At 43.0% G+C, this 20,352-nt stretch overlaps 2 protein-coding genes across 4 annotated transcripts in view; one reads left to right on the top strand and one right to left on the bottom strand.

Moving 5' to 3' along the window:
- Positions 1–11,233, bottom strand: part of HS6ST3 (heparan sulfate 6-O-sulfotransferase 3) — a 184,403-nt gene extending 173,170 nt beyond the window's left edge. The window contains exon 1 of the mRNA XM_081858214.1: positions 10,049–11,233. Within this exon, the coding sequence (XP_081714340.1) occupies positions 10,049–10,656 (608 nt within the window). The 5' untranslated portion in view covers positions 10,657–11,233. The remainder of the gene's footprint in view (positions 1–10,048) is intronic.
- Positions 11,234–17,868: 6,635 nt separating this feature from the next.
- The window catches only part of UGGT2 (UDP-glucose glycoprotein glucosyltransferase 2), a 79,176-nt gene continuing 76,692 nt past the window's right edge, over positions 17,869–20,352 (top strand). For 2 of the 3 annotated variants that reach the window (XR_014155544.1, XM_081857978.1), the window contains exon 1: positions 17,876–18,081. Coding sequence is in view for 2 of the 3 variants with exons in the window: in XM_081857978.1 (XP_081714104.1) it covers positions 17,930–18,081 (152 nt within the window). In the remaining variant the exon portion in view is untranslated. Of the gene's footprint in view, positions 18,082–20,352 lie in introns of all 3 variants that reach the window. The other variant, XM_081857980.1, reaches the window with a different exon arrangement.

The raw sequence follows: 20,352 nt of genomic DNA, 5'->3' as shown, positions 1-20,352 counted from the left end.
ATTCACTCTCCACAGTGTAAAACACACATCTACAGCAAGTATATTATATTTTCTTGATCGACAGATTCATTTGATGATGTTTGGGGGAAGTGGGGAATTCAATTCTTTTCTCAGCATGAAGGGCATGTTTTGAATACTGAAATGTAAAAAAAAATTAAAGCTTTATTTTATATATACTGACAGCAATGCACCACCTGCATTGAAAAATCACAACTCCATGAGTTAGACTTTACTTTCTGCAAAACAACCCTGTCTTTTCCCATACACAATGCAACTTCTGTAACCACTGCACAGTGAATGTCTCTATGAGGTTGTATTCCCTGAAGTGACCAATAGCTTTCAGAAGACAATGGGAACTGATGCTGCAATGTATTTATAAATGTATCATTATACTCCCTTAACATCCAACGCCAAGCAGGTTTCTAAACTGCTCATAATCCATTGGTTAGAACTAGTTTGGCCATTGGCCCATCTTATCACTGAGGAGAGGCACAGGGCACACCAAGAATGCACAAATACATGAGTGCTACCACCACCATAGCTAGCATGGAAATGCAACAAACTGCAGAAGGGGGTGGGACCCTGTCTCAGGACCCTGACATGGGGGTACGGTTACTTTTGTCAGAAGCTCGTCCTACTCTCGAGTAGGACCTTGGAAGATACACATGCCCAACTGGCATGTTCCCTCTCTCCTGGTCGATCGTTCGGGAGCTTCAAAAGCTTTCTTCTGCCCGAACATCACAGCGATTGATGCCATCAGACATCGGCGCACTTAGGGATCCACAGAGTCTTCGCAGCTTGCATAACAGACCTCAGCAACTCAGCATTTTGGCTAATCTACTTTAATACACATGGAGCACTGCAACACTGCAACAAGATTTGGCTAATCTACTAAACACACATGGAGCACTGCAACAAGGCTCCCTCTCTTCTCTAGCATCAGACAGCAAAGAGAAAAAACAAAGGACAATAGTCCCACTTCATGGAACACAGTAACACAAACATCCTGTCTCCGTCACTTCCCACTTTGTGGAGTCAAAACATACACTGTCATGTAATAGACAACAATCCCATGACTGCAATCATGGAGCAGGAATTCCAACATCCTCCCCCAATTCAGGATCTGTGTTGCAGTCATCAGTGAAACTGCAACGACCATACAGATGTCATACACACAGTATACCTCTATCACCCGTTCCACCCTTAGAACTACCTGCAACTGGATTAGCCTTGGGCGTTACCATCTTGCCCTTCTGACTAGTCTTGGCGTCATAGCTCTCCTGGCTATGAAGAAGTTTCACACCTGGTTTTGTTGGGACTTGAACCCTAGCCCCGTTTCTCTTTGAGGAATCAGTGTTGGCACACACAGCCTTTGGATGTGGTCCAGCTTCCTTCTCCAAGGAAACAGTGTCTATGCTTATAGCCTTTGGGCGTGGTTTCCCATCCTTTGAGGACAATCCCTGTACCCCTTTCAAGACTTCGGGTTCCAAGACCTGTGTCGAGCCACTTTGTTGTTTAGTCGTTTAGTCGTGTCCGACTTTTCGTGACCCCATGGACCAGAGCACGTCAGGCACTCCTGTCTTCCACTGCCTCCCGCAGTTTGGTCAAACTCATGCTGGTAGCTTCGAGAACACCATCCAACCATCTCGTCCTCTGTCGTCCCCTTCTCCTTGTGCCCTCCATCTTTCCCAACATCAGGGTCTTTTCCAGGGAGTCTTCTCTTCTCATGAGGTGGCCAAAGTACTGGAGTCTCAGTTTCAAGATCTGTCCTTCCAGTGAGCACTCAGGGCTGATTTCCTTAAGAATGGATAGGTTTGATCTTGTTAACAAACTCCTGAGCATACCTGGTGGGCTTCTCACCCTTCGTAGCTCTTCCTGATCTGCACACCTGGCGCATCTCCTCCACTGTATCAGTGGAACTCACCTCAGTGCACCTGCTGTTTATAACAGCAACAGACTTAGTATCTAAGTCTCCAGCAATGGGGTAGCCTAGGAAAATACACACATGTCCCCACCACCACCACTCTGCTCTGCACTCAACAACCCCAGTGAGTAAAATCAGCTCTGACTTTGGTTTTACTCCAAGACAGACAAGAAATCAGAGACTTTTGAAGTTCTGCTGTTTGCCTTGGAGGTAAGCATTACCAAGCTCTTGGGGCATGTTTCCCGGCTTAAGCCTACTGACCTTTGCTGGCATCTCTAAACTTGAGATGCTGCACTAGCAACCACACAGCTTGCCAACTGGCTTCAATAAATCAAACTCCTAATCTTAAAGCTGGTTCACTCAAAAACATTTCTAAGAACATGGTGCTTAGATTAAAAAGAAAACTGCTGGGCAATCACACAAGCTTTTCCTATTGCTTCTGCCCTGTAATATGAACCAATAGAAGATGCCTGCAGGTTTGCTAAGCACATTTGCCACCATTTCCTTCTCCTCTTCCTTCCTAATGTAAGGCTTGCTAGACTCAGGCAGCTGTAAAGTTAAAATAGCAGCATTTGAGTCCTGGGGAAACACCACTGATAAGAGATCAGCTAGCAACATTCCTGAGGTCAGAGTTGGGGGCAGGCTGCCAGTTGCCAACTACTAAAATATATTTTCATTGCAAACCCAAGGACTAGAAATGTACCAACTATGTGAAATGAAAACTGGGGAGATTTTCACAATTCTGCACACAGAATTGGAGTTCACAGCTCATTCTGATCAATGTTAAGTCCAGGTAGCATATGAATGTTCCCACAATGGGACACATTGCAGTGGGACTTCTTCATTAATCATATATTAGCAGGTCTTAAAAACTCAAGTGAGTGCACCTAATATTTGACTGTTTGCTGAAGTTTCCCTGAACCCCTATAACTGATAAAAGTGAAACAGATCATCCCAAGAAAAACAAACACAGAAAGAGAATGATGAGGATAGTAGTTAACTAGGGAAAAAGACAGAAAAACATGGAAGAAAGGGAAAATTCAAATGTACCCATCCACAAGAAGAATGGACACCACTGGTAGAAAAGATTGCCCTCCAGACTATAGCCCCTCTCTCTGGTGCACCCTGAGAATCTGCTCTGGAGGGCTTTTGGGTAGCAGGAGAAAAAGGTAAGTCCAATGAAATAACTGCTTCTGAAGGCTCTTTGGTTTGCTTCTAGAGCATTTTTATATTCAGCCACAAATGGCAAAAACTATATGCACAGACTTCTATGGCATCAAAACTTGTTTTTTCAAATGTATATCCCACCCACTTGTTTTCAAAACTCTCTTGGCAGAGCTTGTAGGAATGAACTTAAGGGAAGAAAAACAAAATAAAAGTCTCAAAAGTAAGTGAAATGCCAAGTTCCACAGCTATAGAATAATCTTATACATTGTTATGGTTCAGTAAGCAAACACAGAAGAACAGATTGATAAATATTCCCTTAAGACCATTAAGTTTTAAAATATAATTTGCGAAGATCTTGCAAATCCCAACAGTAAAGGCTTACACTACTTAGGGCATATTTAATAAACCAAGAAGTATTATTTATAAGTAGTCTGACTTTATGCGACAGTTGGACAGCTGTGCTGTTGGTCTCCAAATCTGTCAGTATTTGCAGATTTAGAATTGTTGCTCAAAAGAATTCCCCATGGGACAAGAAACTAAACACATTCTTTTGTGCAAAAGGCAGTGTTCAAAGGGATGCATTAGTAATCAAAGTGATTTAAAAGTATATAATAAGTTTTGTACAATGTTTATTGTTGTCAATAGCCTTTTATATTAAATAGTTTCATAATCCATTTATTGCAATGCAATAAATGCAATAAATTATAGCTTTGTATGCCTGAAAACATTATAGGAGCAGTCATCACTGAAAAGCACCATACTGATATGACAAACTAAATAACCTCAGGGGGCTCACGGACTAGGGACCTCATTTTATAACTCATTTGTTTAGCAAATGAAACACAAAATACTGCTTTCTTTTCCCCTCTGGAAGCAATACAGTTCTACAAGCCTCACACACATAATGGAAGGAAGTAATGGAGTGAGATAATCCTCACGTTATTTCTGATGGCTGAAATCACTGGAGTTTGCCATGCATTTCAGACAGTAAAAATGAAGACCATTAAATCTATGAAACCAAACAAACAGCTAAGCTGTTAATGAAGTGTTACAAGAGAGACATACTTTATTTCTTGGGAATTATTTTTAAAGTCAGAACCGCCTAGTCAAGCCATTGAAGATATTAGCAAATTAGTGCAACTAAGAATTCACCCAGAACACTTTTGCTTTTAAGGAAGATAAGTAACTCAGTCTGGAAACCAGCCCTTATGGGGAAAGGCTGAAGGAGCTGGGTATGTTTAGCCTGGAAAAGAGGAGACTGAAGGGAATCTTCAAATATCTCAAGGACTGTTACATGGAATATGGAGCAAGTTTGTTTTCTCCTGCTCCAAACGGTAGGACCCAAACCAATGGATTCAAATTACAAGGAAGGAGTTTCTGACTAAACATCAGCAAAGGTTGGATGGCCATCTGTCATGGATGCTTTAGCTGAGATTCCTGAATTGCCAAGGGTTGGAATAGATGACCCTTGGGTCCCTTCCAACTCTACGATTCTAAGTATTTTAAGAACCTATATATACATAATTAGGGGCAGGGTATCCACACAGAAAGAGGTGTTTGAACCAGCACCCAATCAGAAAAATATTAAGCAGTTTCTGTGGTGATAGCAGCGTTCACCCTTTGTTCAAATATTTTCAAATATTAACTCCATGTGGATATACCTAGTGTCTTTCATAGTTACAAATTCTAGGCAGGTAACTGTGTAAGCCGGTCAAAGCAAAAATAACAATTTTGTGGTATTTTAAAGACTAACAAATTCTTTTCTCCTGCATTATAACAGATATGGCATTGGAATTTAAACCTTCCTCTACTGCTACAGCCTTGGGAAAAACTTTTCCTGTATAGATAATATTTGCATTGGGGGAAAAATTCATATCATATGACTCCTATGTCTTTTAAAATTTCCATAAACAACAAAGCAAAATGAATATGGGCATGCAAAAACTAGCATACACAGTATAATTATTATAATAACAACAACTATTATTATCATCAATAACAATTAACATGTCGGCTAGTGCATCCTTTGAAAATGTATATTATCCTAAAAAAATTAAAATGTATTATTTTATATCACTTTTACTTAAAATTAATTTCATTTCCTCCAGAATACAATATGAGAGATTTCAACTAAGGCATATTCAGAGCATACCAATTGACTTAATTCCATTGATTTCAATTGATGTACTCTAAGTATAACTAACAGATTTGTTTGAACAACTGGTTGCTATTGAACTATCCAACAATCTCAAATTCTGAACAAAAGTTTTAAGTTCTGTTTTTCACTCTTATATAACTCATTAATTTAATGATTAATATGTAGTACCACAAGTTCTCAAACTATTCATTAACCACTAGAGCAATCTTAATTTCAATACATTGCTGAAACTGAATTAACGTAGTTCATTGTAGTGTGGAATACACTGATCGAACAGTTTTAAAATTCAAAATGCTAATGCATCCCCCCCATTGTAAATAATAAATAAACAAATAAGCAAGCATGGAAGCTCTAGTAAATATTATAACCTATAAATGAAGTTCACAGCATTGGGAAAACAGGGTGGAAATATAAGGCTCTGTAAAGATTGAAAAATTATGGGCCTATAAAATGTGGAAAAAATACTACACAAATATTATGAAGCATCCACTTGAATTTGACATGTATTTCCCTTCAAATACTAAAAAGTTCAAAGGAAACATTGGAAGAACTTAGCAATAATATTAAATGGATTATGTAGTTGTGGTTGTTTTTAGAGAAAGATACTTAGAATCTGTGCATTAATTTTAAAAACATTTCAGAAAACTTTTCATAATGTTAGGCAGCACTTACAATGAAAAAGAGTAAGAATAAAAAACAAATAAAACTATGTTCATTGTTTGTAAAGTACTAATAATGGGCACAATACAGCCAACATTAAGCATGTTTCAGTTAAACTGATTTCAATGGGAGAGAAATGTATACACATGGTTAATCTGCCCACTAAAATTAATGGGACCTAAAGGTGCTTAGCTCTGCTGATGCCCAATAAGGTTTTGGCTGGGGTCCAATAAGCTATTTTAGGTTTCAATAGCACCCATGTCTTTCATGTAATTTCTTTCCTATGCCTGAAAATTTATAATACCTTATCACAGAAGACAAGCAAGCACCATACCAGCAGGAAGCTGTGTCGTTGAACGTGTGGATGGGAAAAATACACACACACAATCAATTCATTTATACCCCACCCAACATTTTCTCTGATGGGACTCAATTAAGCTTATAGATTTTTTTAAAATGGAAACCTAGAGCTACACAGTCCACAATTCCTCTCAGTTTGGAACATCAGACTTCACTGTTTTGATAATTTCCTGTGGTCATCCTCTGTGTGTCATGTATATTAAAGAAGCTGCACATCTGAACTTTCCTTTAATGAGGGTAATATTGAAATGCCACTGTCATTTCACTTGAATGTATTATTAATGTTATCTGTAGAATTAATTTTTCACTAGAAGGCTTAAAAATGATTTATTTTTGACTTTTGTAAGCCACTTATTTACTCCGATTGGGGCCAATGGTATGATTTTGAGTAGAAAAGCAACCAGTTGTCCACCACCAAAACTGCTTCAGCAGACAGACTCTCAAAGGTGATGTTCTTTTGTTTTAATATTCATACATAGCACAGTGCAGCATCTGGTTTTAAACTTATAAGGCTTAAAGGACAAATGTCTAGAAAACAGACTTAGCAATGACACCTAGCAGTACGCTCCAGATTTTACAGCAAAAGGATCAAGTCTGGATGACAGTAGCACAGCAATACCTTGAGTTTTACACAGAATGTGTAAATTTGAGCACAGTATATGCCACTTTGTAGATGCCATTTCAAATCTAGATTTCTTGATGTACTTTATGCAAGAGTACAAGTCTACACCCTAGTCAGCCCTTGTATCTAAGTAGGATAGCCTAGAACATTTTGGTCTATCCCGTAGGTACTTCTATATTGATGCTCCAAAACCCACTTTCTCAGCCATGCTCTGAAGTCACTGCAACAGTATTCTAGGGTTTTCACATCATTTTTTGCTTTGTGAGGACAATTGCTTTTTGTTACCACTCGACATGGCAGTCCAATGGTGACACTTCAGAGTAGAGAAGAAATGAGAATAGGGAACAACTCTGACACCCTGCAATTTGAAAAAGGGCAAATCATGACTCAAAGCACTCTTTTTATAAGCTACTCTGCTTCAGTTTAGTTGTTATGGCCATTTTGTTGTACTGATAGAAGCTAAAAACAAAATTAAATTAAATCGTAAAAGAACTCTGAACTGGAACTGTTGCCATGTTCATGGTGGCTTTGCACAAGATGCTCCATAGCAAATATTATGAGAGATCCAGAGAGCCACAAAACAAACACTAGTATCCTGATTCAACAATTAAAGCCTCATACATCTAAGCCACTCCTTTCTGACTTAAAATGTATTGCTCCTGCTGATAAGGACTGTTTACTCTGCAGTTCTTTTGCAGTTATAGTATCTGACATTCCATCTAGATGTGAATTCACTTAAATGATTTAATACTATATACCATGGCGTTGGTGGTATAGTAGTGAGCATAGCTGCCTACCAATACTATATATCATCCAGTTTTTTTCCCCTCTGTTCCCATGGCATTATCACTAACCTCTACAGATGAGGAGTCCTGCATCTATTCTGCATTGTATCCTTTCATCCTGCAAAGCCAGAGTTCAACCTTGATAAGGGAGTTCAAATAAAAACATAGCAAATGGGTACCATCATTTGAAGAGCTGTCCCTATGGCAGGCACTTGCATTCTTTTGTAGGAAGATAGGAAGCACCCTTACATCTAATCAAACCTAGCTCAGTTTTATCTGCTGTAGGGATCATGGGCATAGCCAGGATTTAGGGGGGGACGGGACACACAACCAAAGTCTGACTAAGTCTAGCTGATTAGGAATGAAATGTTCCAACAACAGTTTTAAATTACTTTCTTTTCACCCCCAAGTGCTAAGAAAAAAATCTGTCAATATCTTGTCATTTGAAAACTAGGAAGTTAAATTAAAAATAAACATCAGGGAGTACCTTTCATGATGTTAATGAGTATATTTTGAAAAATGACACCTTTTCCCATCTTATTTTTTAAAAATCTAAACTAAAACAAGTTTTCTTGGATATGCTGAAAACCTTTTCAGCACTTCCTTCTCAAATTCCTCCTTTTTTCCAAAACAGTTTTTCGGTGCACACTCAGTAAGCATAGCCCATTAAGACACTTCCCTATCATCATCGACCTTAGCCAAGTCTTTACTCTCCGCAAGGTACTGAATGACCAGTCTACAGTACAAGTGGTGCATGGCTGAGCAAGAGAGATAGCCAGTTAGACCCACTGCTGTAGTATCTTAAATTCTGGTGTTCTGCAGAGAATGGCTCACAAATTTCATTGAAGGATGAAATGATATGCTACTTGCATAAGTGTAACAAAAACCTTAGGGGCATTACATATTGCCACACTATCTCTCTATTCCCAAAATCAATTTACAACTTTACAGTTCAACTGATGCTCATATTAATACAGTAAACTCCCTAATAGTTCTTTAACTTTGCTAACTTCTTAAAAATCTCCAGCTCCCCACCCCACAACACTGCCACCAAGGGGCTAAAAGAGACTACAATCACACCAGCAGAACTTGCCTCAAGTTTTTTAAAAAAAGAAAATAGAGGGGAGTATCTGTTTTTACCTGGAAGGCCACAGGTTCCCCATCCCTATTGAAGGAGTCATTTGTTTCAATACTAATAATTTTAATCTAGCTGGGTAGCGCCAGCTACTTTTAAATTAAGCCATGATGCCAACAAGTGGCGAGAAACATGGAACTCAAGCCAATGCATGCTTCTTCAAAAATAAGTTTCCACACAGTTACAGCCCTAGTATTTGAAACAATGTTATTTGAAATAACACTGTTGGTATCCAGTTAAAAATATTTTAAACCGAAATATTCGAGAACCTTTCATCCCAATCTGACAGAAGTCAGTCAATTCAGTTTATGAAGCAATACAACTGCAGATTTGATCAGCAAAAACACTAACTTTGTAGCAAAACAGTCACGAGTGAAGCACCTTTTGTTTTGTAATTTGGCTATGTGCATTGCACATCACTTTTAGGCTCTACAGGAGCATGGCAGTCGTGGGCTGAGATACAAAGTCAAGCGTGGGGGAAACTGCCCCCCCCCCCAACTACCAAGCACCTCACTGTTTTATTCACAACTCAACACACATAACAACGTTCAGGAGTTCATCCCATGCATTAGGCCAAATGCTCACAGCATCACTCCCCTAGCGCTGCATATCATAGCTGTCAACCTTCCCCTTTTTTGCGGGAAATTCCCTTATTCCAGCGCCGTTTCCCGCTGCTATCCCGGATTGTTAGATATCCCGTAGACTGTCCCCGGGACACTGAGGCTGCTGATCCCTTATTTTCGAGGCTGCTGATCCCTTATTTTCGAGGCTGCTGATCCCTTATTTTCAAACCTGAAAGTTGACAACTATGCATATTCCAGTCAGCTTCTCGCCCGGCATGAAACACTACGGAGTTAACACACAAGCTGCCGTTCGAAGCCATAAGCAGCGCTGGTTTTCAAATGGCACGGAGTCACGCCTCGGGAAACGCTTGTCCCGGGGCGCCAAGAAACCGATGCCAAAAATCGAGATCACCAAACAGCCACGAGCCTCCTCGCACCTACGGCAAGATGCAAGCCGATTTGTACACCTGGCTGAGCAAAACCTGAAGCTGGATCGAAAAGCAGCAATGCGTCGCAGAAGACTCCCAAAACTCCCTGAAGCAAAAGGAAATTGCCTAGGCTAGCTCTTTCGGATGGGTGCAACTTAAAGCGGATCTTGAACTGCTGGATCTCTGCAATTCCGTAGGATCCCTCCCACTCCCCACCCCACCCCCATCCCAGCGAAGGGGACTAACCTGCGGGTGCGGTTGGCGGGGCAGCCCCCCCTGCGCTCCATGGCGGCGGGCACGCAGCTGGTGAGCTCGGTCCAGTCGGCGTGCAGCCCGCAACTCCAGCCGGTGGAGAAGCGCGAGAAGAGCCACGTGTCGCCCTTGTCCCCCTTGTCGCCTGCCGGCGGCGTGGCGGCCCCCGGCCGGTGGCAAGTGCACTTCTTCTGGCCCGCGCGGCAGTAGCAGGGCTGCTCGAGGCGGATGTTGCGCACCAGGTGCCTCCCGAAGGTGGTGCCGCCGGTCTTCTGGATGTGCAGGAACACCATCACGTCGCGGCCGCGCATGTCGAAGCGCGCGCGGCGGCACAGCTCCGACAGGCCGAAGGCGGACCTGCGCCCGGGGGAGCCCGGCGGGCGGGACAGGAGCCCCGCGGGGTCCCCGGGGAAGCGCTGCCTCCGCCGGGCCGGGTGCCCGCCGGCGCCGCAGGGGGAAACGGCCGGAGGATCGGGCGCAGCGGCGGGCGCGCTAAGGCAGCCTCCGCCGGGAGAGGCGTACTGGTAGAGGACGAAGAGGAAGAGCAGCGCCAGCAGCGGCGGCAGCAGCAGCCAGCGGCTCAGCAGCCGCGGCTCTTCCATGGCGCGCGGTGTCGGCGCTCCCTTCACTCTCCGGGTCGGGCTCCCCGGAGCTCCGGGACGCTCCGCTGGGGAGAGCGAGAGTCCCGCGGCGGCGGCGGCGGACGGGGCTTCGGCTGCCTCCGGTGCCCCCGCAGCCCCATGGCGGCGGGAAGGAGCCCCGCGCCCCGTCAGAGGCTGCGCCTCATCCCCTCACGGCGGCTTTGTGACGGCAACCACCGAGAGCTTCGTTCCGCCGTAGTTAGGAAGACGAGGACATTTACTGTAAAATATATATATATTTTAAACTCCCTCATATAACCGTCGCCTCAGCCGCTCAGGCAAAGCGCGAGGCGTCCCCACCAGGTGCGACCCCGGCGCTTCTTCTCACTCGCCGGCGCGCGTCCGTTACTGCCTCGCGCACGACCGTTATCACTCTCTCTTCACAGGGGGAAGGGGGCAGCTTCGCGCGCTTGCGAGCCAACCAACAGAGGGAGGGTCTCCTAAGCGGCCAATAGCGGAGCTCAGCTCGCCGGCAGCAGTAGCCAATAAGAAACCACGGCGAAAGGAGGCGGGGTGATAGTTCTTGGCTGTCTCCGCCCAGGCCCCGCCCACCACCTATAGACTTGGGCGGCCGACGGGTTTTGCGTTGCGCAAGCACAGTAGATAGAGTGTGGGGGAGCGGGAAAGTGAGTGGTACTAGCTGCTGGGTCTTTGCACGTGGCGAGGATGATGCTTCTTCGTGTCACTTGCTATGACTGGAGGAGAAGAATAACCAGCGGTTTGGTTGATTTGATTGACATCCTATGCCCTTTTGTAATGTGGTTCTTTTTTGGGGGGTGATATTTGGTGGTTGTTTTTATTTTTTATTATATATGTTGTGGTTTTATATGTTGATATTGTTTTGTGAACCGCCCTGAAACCTCCGGTTATATAGGGCAGTATATAAATTCAATCAATCAATCAATCAATCAATCAATATGTTTGTAGTGAATTATGACCCTTGTGGTCCCTTCTTTTCTTTTCAGTGTACAGTTGGGCACAAAATACACAGGGCAGAAACTGTGCAGTTGGAAAGCTGAGAATGTGCATTTGGAAATATGGAGAAGACAAACTAGATATGTTGTGTATGTTTGTTTATTAATCATTTAGCCTGCTCATACAGAGAACCCTGTTTATTGAAACCAAACAAATTCATCAGTCAGAGAAGGCTAGTTGAGATTGATACAGTGAGCCACAAAACATCCACAGAAACTGCCCATTCCTCCATGGCACCCCTGGCTACTAATATTAGAATTCAACAAATCTGCAGGGCATCTCCGTCACCCTTCACCAAACACTATAAAATGGACTTTCATGCCTTAGCAGAGGGTATGAGGCTCCTCCAGAATGTTATTTCCTGTCAGTAAGTGGCCCCCAGTCTAATTTTGGGGCTTTAGTATGCCCCATTGTAATTGGCTCAAGTCTGCCAGGAAAATGGGTCATTGGGTTATTACTTTGAAGGATCCTTTTAGTTGCAGGCCACACCTGCATACAAGCCGCTCACACAAGAGCGTTTGTTCAATAGCTGAGTTCAAGGGGACCTGTTCCCAAATAAATGTTTACTGGATTGCAGCCACTGAGTCTCTTTGTATGGTATGTTCAGCATGGCTAAACCCATTGTTTGCAACTAACTGCGTAGAATAAAGCTGTTGGTGTCAATGCATCTCTCAGTCTCATGCTTGGGAGTCCCCACATTAAAACAAAACAAAAACAAAACTGGGGAGTGATCTGTATTGGGACCATGGCATTGGGGAGTGAAAGATTTAAACCCTTACTGCCATGCTATATACTTGCTGAAAATTCTCCCCTCTGTTGCTAATAGCAGGTTTGGCAGGGATTTTCAGTGAAGAATGGAAGTGGGGGAGGGTTAAATCTCCTATCCTGTTTGACAGCCATAATCTGGATCAGAGTCCACCACTTCCCTCAGCAGCTACATTTAGGCCGAAAAGACACGTTTAAACCAATGTTGGGATGTTGAATGTGGTTTTAACTGAAGCATGGATTGCTTGGAAAATAAACCTCTCTTCCGTTTTCACTCCGGGCCCAACTAGAAATGATCTTATTTATGTGTTTGCTTTTAACATATCTAGTTTTAATATGTTTAAACAGCAGCTAATGGCAGGGCAAGGGGGAACCTAGGTTTGTGGCATGCAGGGAGGGATGGATCAACCTCTATGGTGCAGTGCCATTGGAATTAGGGTTGCCATATTTCAGAAAGTGAAAATCCGGACACAAAAGTTGTTGAGCTTCGGATATTGAAGTGATTACCACCCAGAAGCTGTCTCCAACAGCCAAATCCCAGCTACATCTAGGAAATTCTGGACATATGGCAACCCTAACTGGAATGTTCTTCTCCTGAAGCTGCTATTTGTCCCTTGGGACCCTGCACAATGCAATCCTGATCCTAATGTGACCCTCTGTGGCTGCTACTTTAATTTTTCAAACTAGACGCATTCATTGCCATCACACAATGGCCCTCAGCATGCTTAATCTAGGCTTCTGTATCACAAGAATGGCTATGGTAGACATCTGAAGGCAGCCCTGTTTAGGGAAGCTTTTAATGTTTAACAGACCACTGTATTTTAATACTTTATTGGAAGCCACCCAGAGTGGCTGGGGAAACCAAGCCAGATGGGCAGGGTAGAAATAATAAATTATATTATTAATTATTATTATTATTATTAATGGGGGCATATTGATGATGATTAAGCAGTTGCTGCTGACATTTTGGTTTAATTCATGGGTGCAGAATTCAAATCACTTAAAGGAAAAAGTTTACATTTTTAGTAACTCAAGAAGGGCAGACTTCAGTCTTTTCAGACTGAGGACTAACCTTTAGTTTAAACATGCCACTGGGGGACTTATGTCTTAATCGGTAATTTTTTTTTGCAGTAGTGCTGGTACTGCAACCGACCTGTGATCCAGTAGCAGTGGGTCCCCGCTTACCAACTGAAAAATCAATATCCTATATTATACACACCCATTGTACATACTCTCTGTGCTACACAAGCACATATCTTTCCATGCGTGAATTTAACTTAGGAGACCTTTAATGATTTAATAATAAAGGGAAATATGAGGCTGAAGCAATAAATCCATTTCCATTACATATGCAATAGCTTACAGCAGCACTTTCAGACTCTTTCCTTCATGTGTAGCAACTTTGAACATTGATTTTTAAAGCTGTCTTCTCAGTAGATGATAATCAGTGCTGCATGTAAATCATAAAAATGGGAAATTGTACTTATCCAGATTAATTGAAATGGACATAAAATATCAGTCTGCGTGATTGTAAAGTAGTACGAATGTTCATCCTAATTATATTTTGTATAAATAATTACAAGGAATATGGATGAATTTACACAGTGCATTTTATATTCTGGAAAATGACTTGAAATTGCCTCAACAATTTCTAAAAGGAATATTACAGATTTATACTAACTGAGAGGCAGCTGTGCTGGTCTGCAAAAAAACAAACAAACCTTGTGGCATCTTAAAGATTAATAGTCAGGGGTTGCCAACATTTCAGAAACCATGAGCACATCTGTAAACTAGAGAAATATGTCAGCACAACACACATGACACAACCAAGCAGAAGGCCTCAAGGCAAGTTTAGCAGCAGTGTGAGTTTGACAATAGGGTGGGGAGGCCATGGAAAACTACTCTGCCCCTTCTTTCCTTGACATAAACAAATTTCAAATTTCAGAGTAACTTGATAAATGGAAGGGGGGAACAAATAGTTGTTCAAGTAGAAAGCCAACAGGGCTGTGTAGCTAGGACCAAGCTGGCTATGCCTTCCAAGGGAATAGGGATGCATGTCTCCATCTAAAGCCACTGATAGTTGCATGTAACTACTTGTACACAGAGAGAGTTTGGTCACAGTTAATTGATTTTTAATTAGCTGTGTAAAAAGGTTGCAGCTCTCCCCTCTGCCCTCTGCATGCAGCAGACCAATAAATAAGCTGTTTAAGCTGAGGGTTTTGGATTAACATCCACATTGCAAACATATTTCTCTAAAAGTAAGTCCCATTTATATCAATAGGCTATTCTTTTAAGCTCCTTGTTTGGAAGCAAATTGCATTGAAATTAATGGATGCTTTTTCTTTGTAAATGTCGTTTATGGGTGAGGTGTATATCTGCTGGCCACGGTTTTTGTTTTGATAACTGCATAGTGAATAGTGAATTAAAATAATCAACTAAGAGCACAACCTGACCTCTGATGTTGATGGCATGTGGGAAAGGATGATTAAGATAACATGCAGGATCCTCCCTGTAGGTGGAGCAGAGCACAGACGTCCAAGTGTCCCTTTTTCCCCGGGACAGTCCCGGATTTACAGAAGCAGTCCTGGTTTCTGATTTGATCCTGGAATGTCCCGCTTTTCCCAAGGACGTCCCTATATTCATTGGAGGAATGTTGGAGGGCATGAGAGCACCATTAGAGACGTGGGACGCCATGGGCATAGCTAGGATTTTTGCTGGGGGGGGGGCAGGTATTTTGTTAGGGGGACAGAACCTCAGTTATCTATGTATTTATATTGATTTTTATTGATTGGGGGGCAGCTGCCCCTCCCTACCCCCCTTGGCTATGCCCATGTGGGGTGTACATCTCATTTAACTCATTAGCACTTAGACTAGCATAGGATTGTGCTACATGTTGCAGTTTTTTCCTGTACCTGTCTGATGTACTGGTATTTGGCTGAAGATCAGGGTTATCTTGGTGTCCTCCTTCCTCATATGTTAAAATCTGTTTCCACAAATAAAGTTTTCTTTTTACCACACATGCTGATAAAGCTTCAGCTTTATTTCCCTTTAATGTAACCCTTACCATTAAGTATACTGCAGTCACTATGATTTATACTAAGTGGTTGGACCTTATTAAGACTCCTTCATTATTCATGTCTTCTGAACACAGAAATAGCTTTAGCAATAATTTTTTATCCCCATGATTGTCTGTTGTGCAACCGGTTTTAAAACGTTTCTTTAATTGTATTATTCTGCCAAAATATTTTTCAGCTGCAATCCATCAACCAGTTAAGCTAGAGCATTTGGCTATTAGCTTAAATCCACAGTTTCTAGTTTGGGCGAAACAGGAAGCCAAAAAATGGGTCAGATCAGATTTCAGAGCCCCATTTACTTCCATTTATTACGTGAGTAAGAAAAAAGGGCAAGTATTGCACCTGTTTTCCCATCCCACCCAGTACATCTGCCTGCAATGCCAGCAACCACATACATGACCCATATACAAAAACTACAGCATGCATACACTCAGATCACACAGTTGGTTTTTCAGGTAAGACTCAGAATCAGCCATACGATCTGAGCCTATGTACTTCTGATTTTAAATGTGTAGGTATTGTTCAAATGTTATGTCCCTCTGCAAGTGGGTAGTGGCATCAGAGGTGGAGCAGACATCCTAGGTAAGTAGGAAGGCATTGCAGACTCTTGTTCATGCGTCTTCTGTGCCATGGGGGGGGGGGGGAGAGGCGTGACTGGGACTATACCATCCTGTACTGTGGAAACTGTCTTTTAGATGTACCTTCATTGTTTACTTGTTTACAAAACTACAAAATATAATAATCAACACAAAACTTACTACATACAATTCGTACAATACGCACTCTATGTCTCAAACAGATCAAAAGTACCCAATTGGAACATGTCATTATTTATTAGTAGTAGTAGGGCCTTCATCATAATTAAAATTACTTTAATGTATTAGGAAGCAGAAGAAAATTAATAGCGTCCATGAGTTGAGAATATGACACAGTGTTCCGCTAAAGTTTACTACCTGAATGATGATATTGACTGGGCGGCAACTATTCAAGGACTATTAGATTCAATTCATATATATACACTTAATTTTGTTTCTTGGTTTCCTTGCCACTCTTGTACATTATTTGTCTAAATACAGTGGTACCTTGGGTTAAGAACTTAATTCGTTCTGGAGGTCTGCTCTTAACCTGAAACTGTTGTTAACCTGAGGTACCACTTTAGCTAATGGGGCCTCCTGCTGCTGCCACGCCGCCGCTGCACGATTTCTGTTCTCATCCTGAAGCAAAGTTCTTAACCCGGGGTACTATTTCTGGGTTAGCGGAGTCTGTAACCTGAAGCGTCTGTAACCCGAGGTACCACTGTAGTATAAACACTGACAACTGGGAAATACTGGCCTGTGAGCACTCCAATTGGAGAATAGCCTTTACCAAAGATGTCATGGACTTCGAAGATGCTCAAACTCAGGATGATAGGTAGAAACGCAGTAAGAGGAAGGCATATTTGGCAAACCCTCACCTTGATCAACTCCCGCGCGGAAACCCATGTCCCCACATGTGGATCCAGAACTGGCCTCCACAGCCACTTCCGGACTCACGGTTAGACCGTGTTTATGGAAGACGCTCGGCTACGAGGGATCGCCAAAGATGAAGAAAGAAGGAGGTTCTCATCACACCACCTACAGCTGCGCTTTAACGGGCACAGCTGAGAGGGGCTTGAAGTACCAAACACGCTTTGCTTTCCGCATCAGGTCCCCGACCTATCACCAATATACTACGGATCCATCGACAAGAATACGTCCGTAAACATGTTAAGTTAAATTAACTGAAAACAGCTTGCAGATACTTAATTGGCTTAGGATTTTATTTAAGTTAAGTGCTGAATTAATAGGTTTAATTTCATAATGTGAAGATCTAAGGATGTTAATGTTTAAGTTAAATTATTTTAAGAACTATGATTTGGAAAACCGTTGAAAGGACATGCAGTGAAATTCAACCAAGGGGAAGCGAGGAAGTCACTTAATAATGTTAATTAATGTATTTTTTAATAAGGTTATGATTTATGTTTGTTTGCTCTATGTGTTTGTTTGTTTATAATGTTGTGAAAAGCAAAAAAAAAAAATATTTTGACAATACATCCGCACTACCAATAATGCGGATCTGAGCCGCGAGGGTTGCGCCGCATCGCGTTGGGGAAGCTCAGCATCTTATAACGGTTCTCGTTCGGTCGGCCCCGCCCCCTCCCTCCAGGCCCCGCCCCCTACTCCGGCGGCTGTTGCGTTCGTCTCCGATTGGAGCTTTCCCGCGGACCAAGGGGAAGAGCGGGGCCGCGATCCTACGGGAAAGAAGCGGGCGGGGCCTGGACTGGAGGCGAGCGCAGCGATAGGACGGGGCGGCAGGGCCGGGGGGCGGAGCCCGCTGTCGGGCCGCCGCCTGTGCGTGGCAGCGGCTCTGAGGGGATTCTGGCGACGCGGGCGAAGCGGGCCATGGCGAAGAAGGTGGCCGGGGTGCCGGTGCTGGTGGCCGGGGTGCTGGTGCTCGGCTTGTGGCCGCGCGGCGCCGAGAGCTCCCCGAGGAAGGCGGTGGCCGCCCGGCTGGCGGCGAAGTGGCCGGCGACTCAGTTGCTGCTGGAGGCCAGGTGAGGGGAGGAGAGAGACAGCTGAGGGAAAGCGAGGGCAGCTGAGGCGCACCTCCAAAAGGGGGCGAGGGATGACCCGCGTCAGGAACAAGGAGACTAGGGGGAAAGGTTGACCTCGGGATCTGCTACCCCTGTGGATCTGCTTGCCTCATGGGTGCGCCTGCCCTGGGTGGGGAGATCGACTTGGAATCCTCAGCTCCCAGCATCCCTTATTCTAGGAGACCACGAGGGTCATCTAGTCCAACCCCCTCTGACCTGCAGGAATCTTTTGCCTAAGGAAGAATGGACAAAATTTAAGGATTATTTAGCTAAATTTGTTAAGTTAAACTAATTGGAAATAGCTTGCAGGCAACAGATTGGCTTAGGAATTTATTTAAGCTAAGTGATGTTTAACATGTACAATTTCGAATTGAAAAGAGATAAGGATGTTAATGGACTAAGTTTATAAGAATTAAGATTTGGAAAGCCGTTATAAGGATATGCATGGAAATTCAACCAAGGGGAAGCGAGGAAGTCACTTAACAATGTTAATAAGTGTAATTTTAATAAGGTTATGATTTATGTTTGTTTGTGTGTTTTGTTTGTGTATAATTTTGTGAAACTTAATAAAAAAATTGGGGGGGGGGAGCAATCTTTTGCCTAACATGGGACTCGAACCTGCAGCCCTCATGCCCTACCTGTTGAGCCACAAACTCGGCTTCCCAGGTGTTGGGTACAACTCCTATCATCATCCCTAGCCCTGCGAGCGAGGGATGCTGGGAGTTGTAGTCCGGCAACAGCTGGGGTACCCAAGGTTAAGAAGCGCTGGACTGCGGAACCTCCAACCAGATCTCCTGGTGGGAATCCAGAGGGGATTGGGAATCACACCTCTCCCAGCTGGGGCTGTTGGACACCGAGGGAAAAGGACGTCAGGGCAGTCCAATTGGGAGAAGTGGAGACTTCCGGTGCCAGGGAGTGTAGTGTAGTGGTTAGAGCAGCCTTTGTCAGCCTTGTGCCCTTGGGCTGCAGACACCATCAGCTCCAGATAGCACACCTGGCAGGAGTTGGTGTCTGTTGTAGTTCCAGCAACATCTTGAGGGTGCCAGGCTGGTTAAGTCTGGAAAGACTCCTTCTGAAATACTCAGCCTTGAAGGTCACACTTTCACCTACCTCACAAGGCTATTGTGAGGAGAAGGGAGGGGCAATGAATGCTGCCTTGGAACTAACTTGTAGGAAAGTTGTGATATACATAAGCTGAATGCTGTGATGTATGTAACATTAGTTGTCCATGGAAGTCCATAATTTCAATTGATTTAGGGTAGTTTCCTTGAAAATCCATTGGAGTTTATGGAATGATTTAAGGGCTTGTCCCAAAGATTTTAATGGCATTTTAGGGAGATTGTTCCAGAGAAAGTGTCTTGGAGTTGTAATCACAAACCAAATAAGCACCCCTGCATTCCAGCCCTTTTATAGTATTCGTATGAGTTCATTTGCCTTATTGGTATCTCCATTAAGAACGTGTAGCCATGTGGTAAAATACTGAGGTCAGATATCTTACATATCCAGCAGTATCAAAAATAACAAAAACAAGTATGGGTCTTCATCTGGCATGCACATGAATCTTGTTCCAATGCCATAACATGCCAAAGTGATGTACTGTAAGAACCTTATTTCAAATAATTCTACATGTCACCAGTAACAACTTAATACCTCAAGATGGTTGATCTTTATATTCCAGCAATTTGACCAATGTTGCCACACTGTGTGCACGCTGCATATAACTATGTAAAAAATTTCCCACCTCCTTTTTTATGCTGTCATTAAAATAGAAGGAAACGAATTGGTGTGTTTAAATAGCATTATTTTCTGCTATGTTAACCAGAAATGTTGCTTACTATTATGAGTGGTCTTCAGTTTGGCATCCTGCTCCTTTTCCTGCCACCCCCAAAATAGATTCATTTGAATTTGTGTTGTGTCTTAGTAATAAATAATCCAGTAGTTACTCCATGTCTTCTGGGACTGTGCCTTTTTACCACAATTTGAGACAAAATCCTATTCCAAACAAACTTTTCATTGCAGAATTTGCATATAAGTAGATGTAGGCATAGCCCTTCTAGGACTTTGTCACCTGCGCAGCGGTAAACAATGTCCTCCACTATACCATTTTGTTTCTATAAAAAAAGAAACGTTTCTGTTGTATAAAATATCACAAAGAACAAACCTTGTTTACAACTTATGTTATGTCTGAAGTAAGGCAAACTGTAGACCTGGGTTTGGAAGACAAATTAAGCC

Source organism: Podarcis erhardii, assembly GCF_964252035.2.
Source record: "Podarcis erhardii genome assembly, chromosome: 4".
Taxonomy (NCBI): domain Eukaryota; kingdom Metazoa; phylum Chordata; class Lepidosauria; order Squamata; family Lacertidae; genus Podarcis; species Podarcis erhardii.
This window is presented reverse-complemented; position numbering and strand designations above follow the sequence as displayed.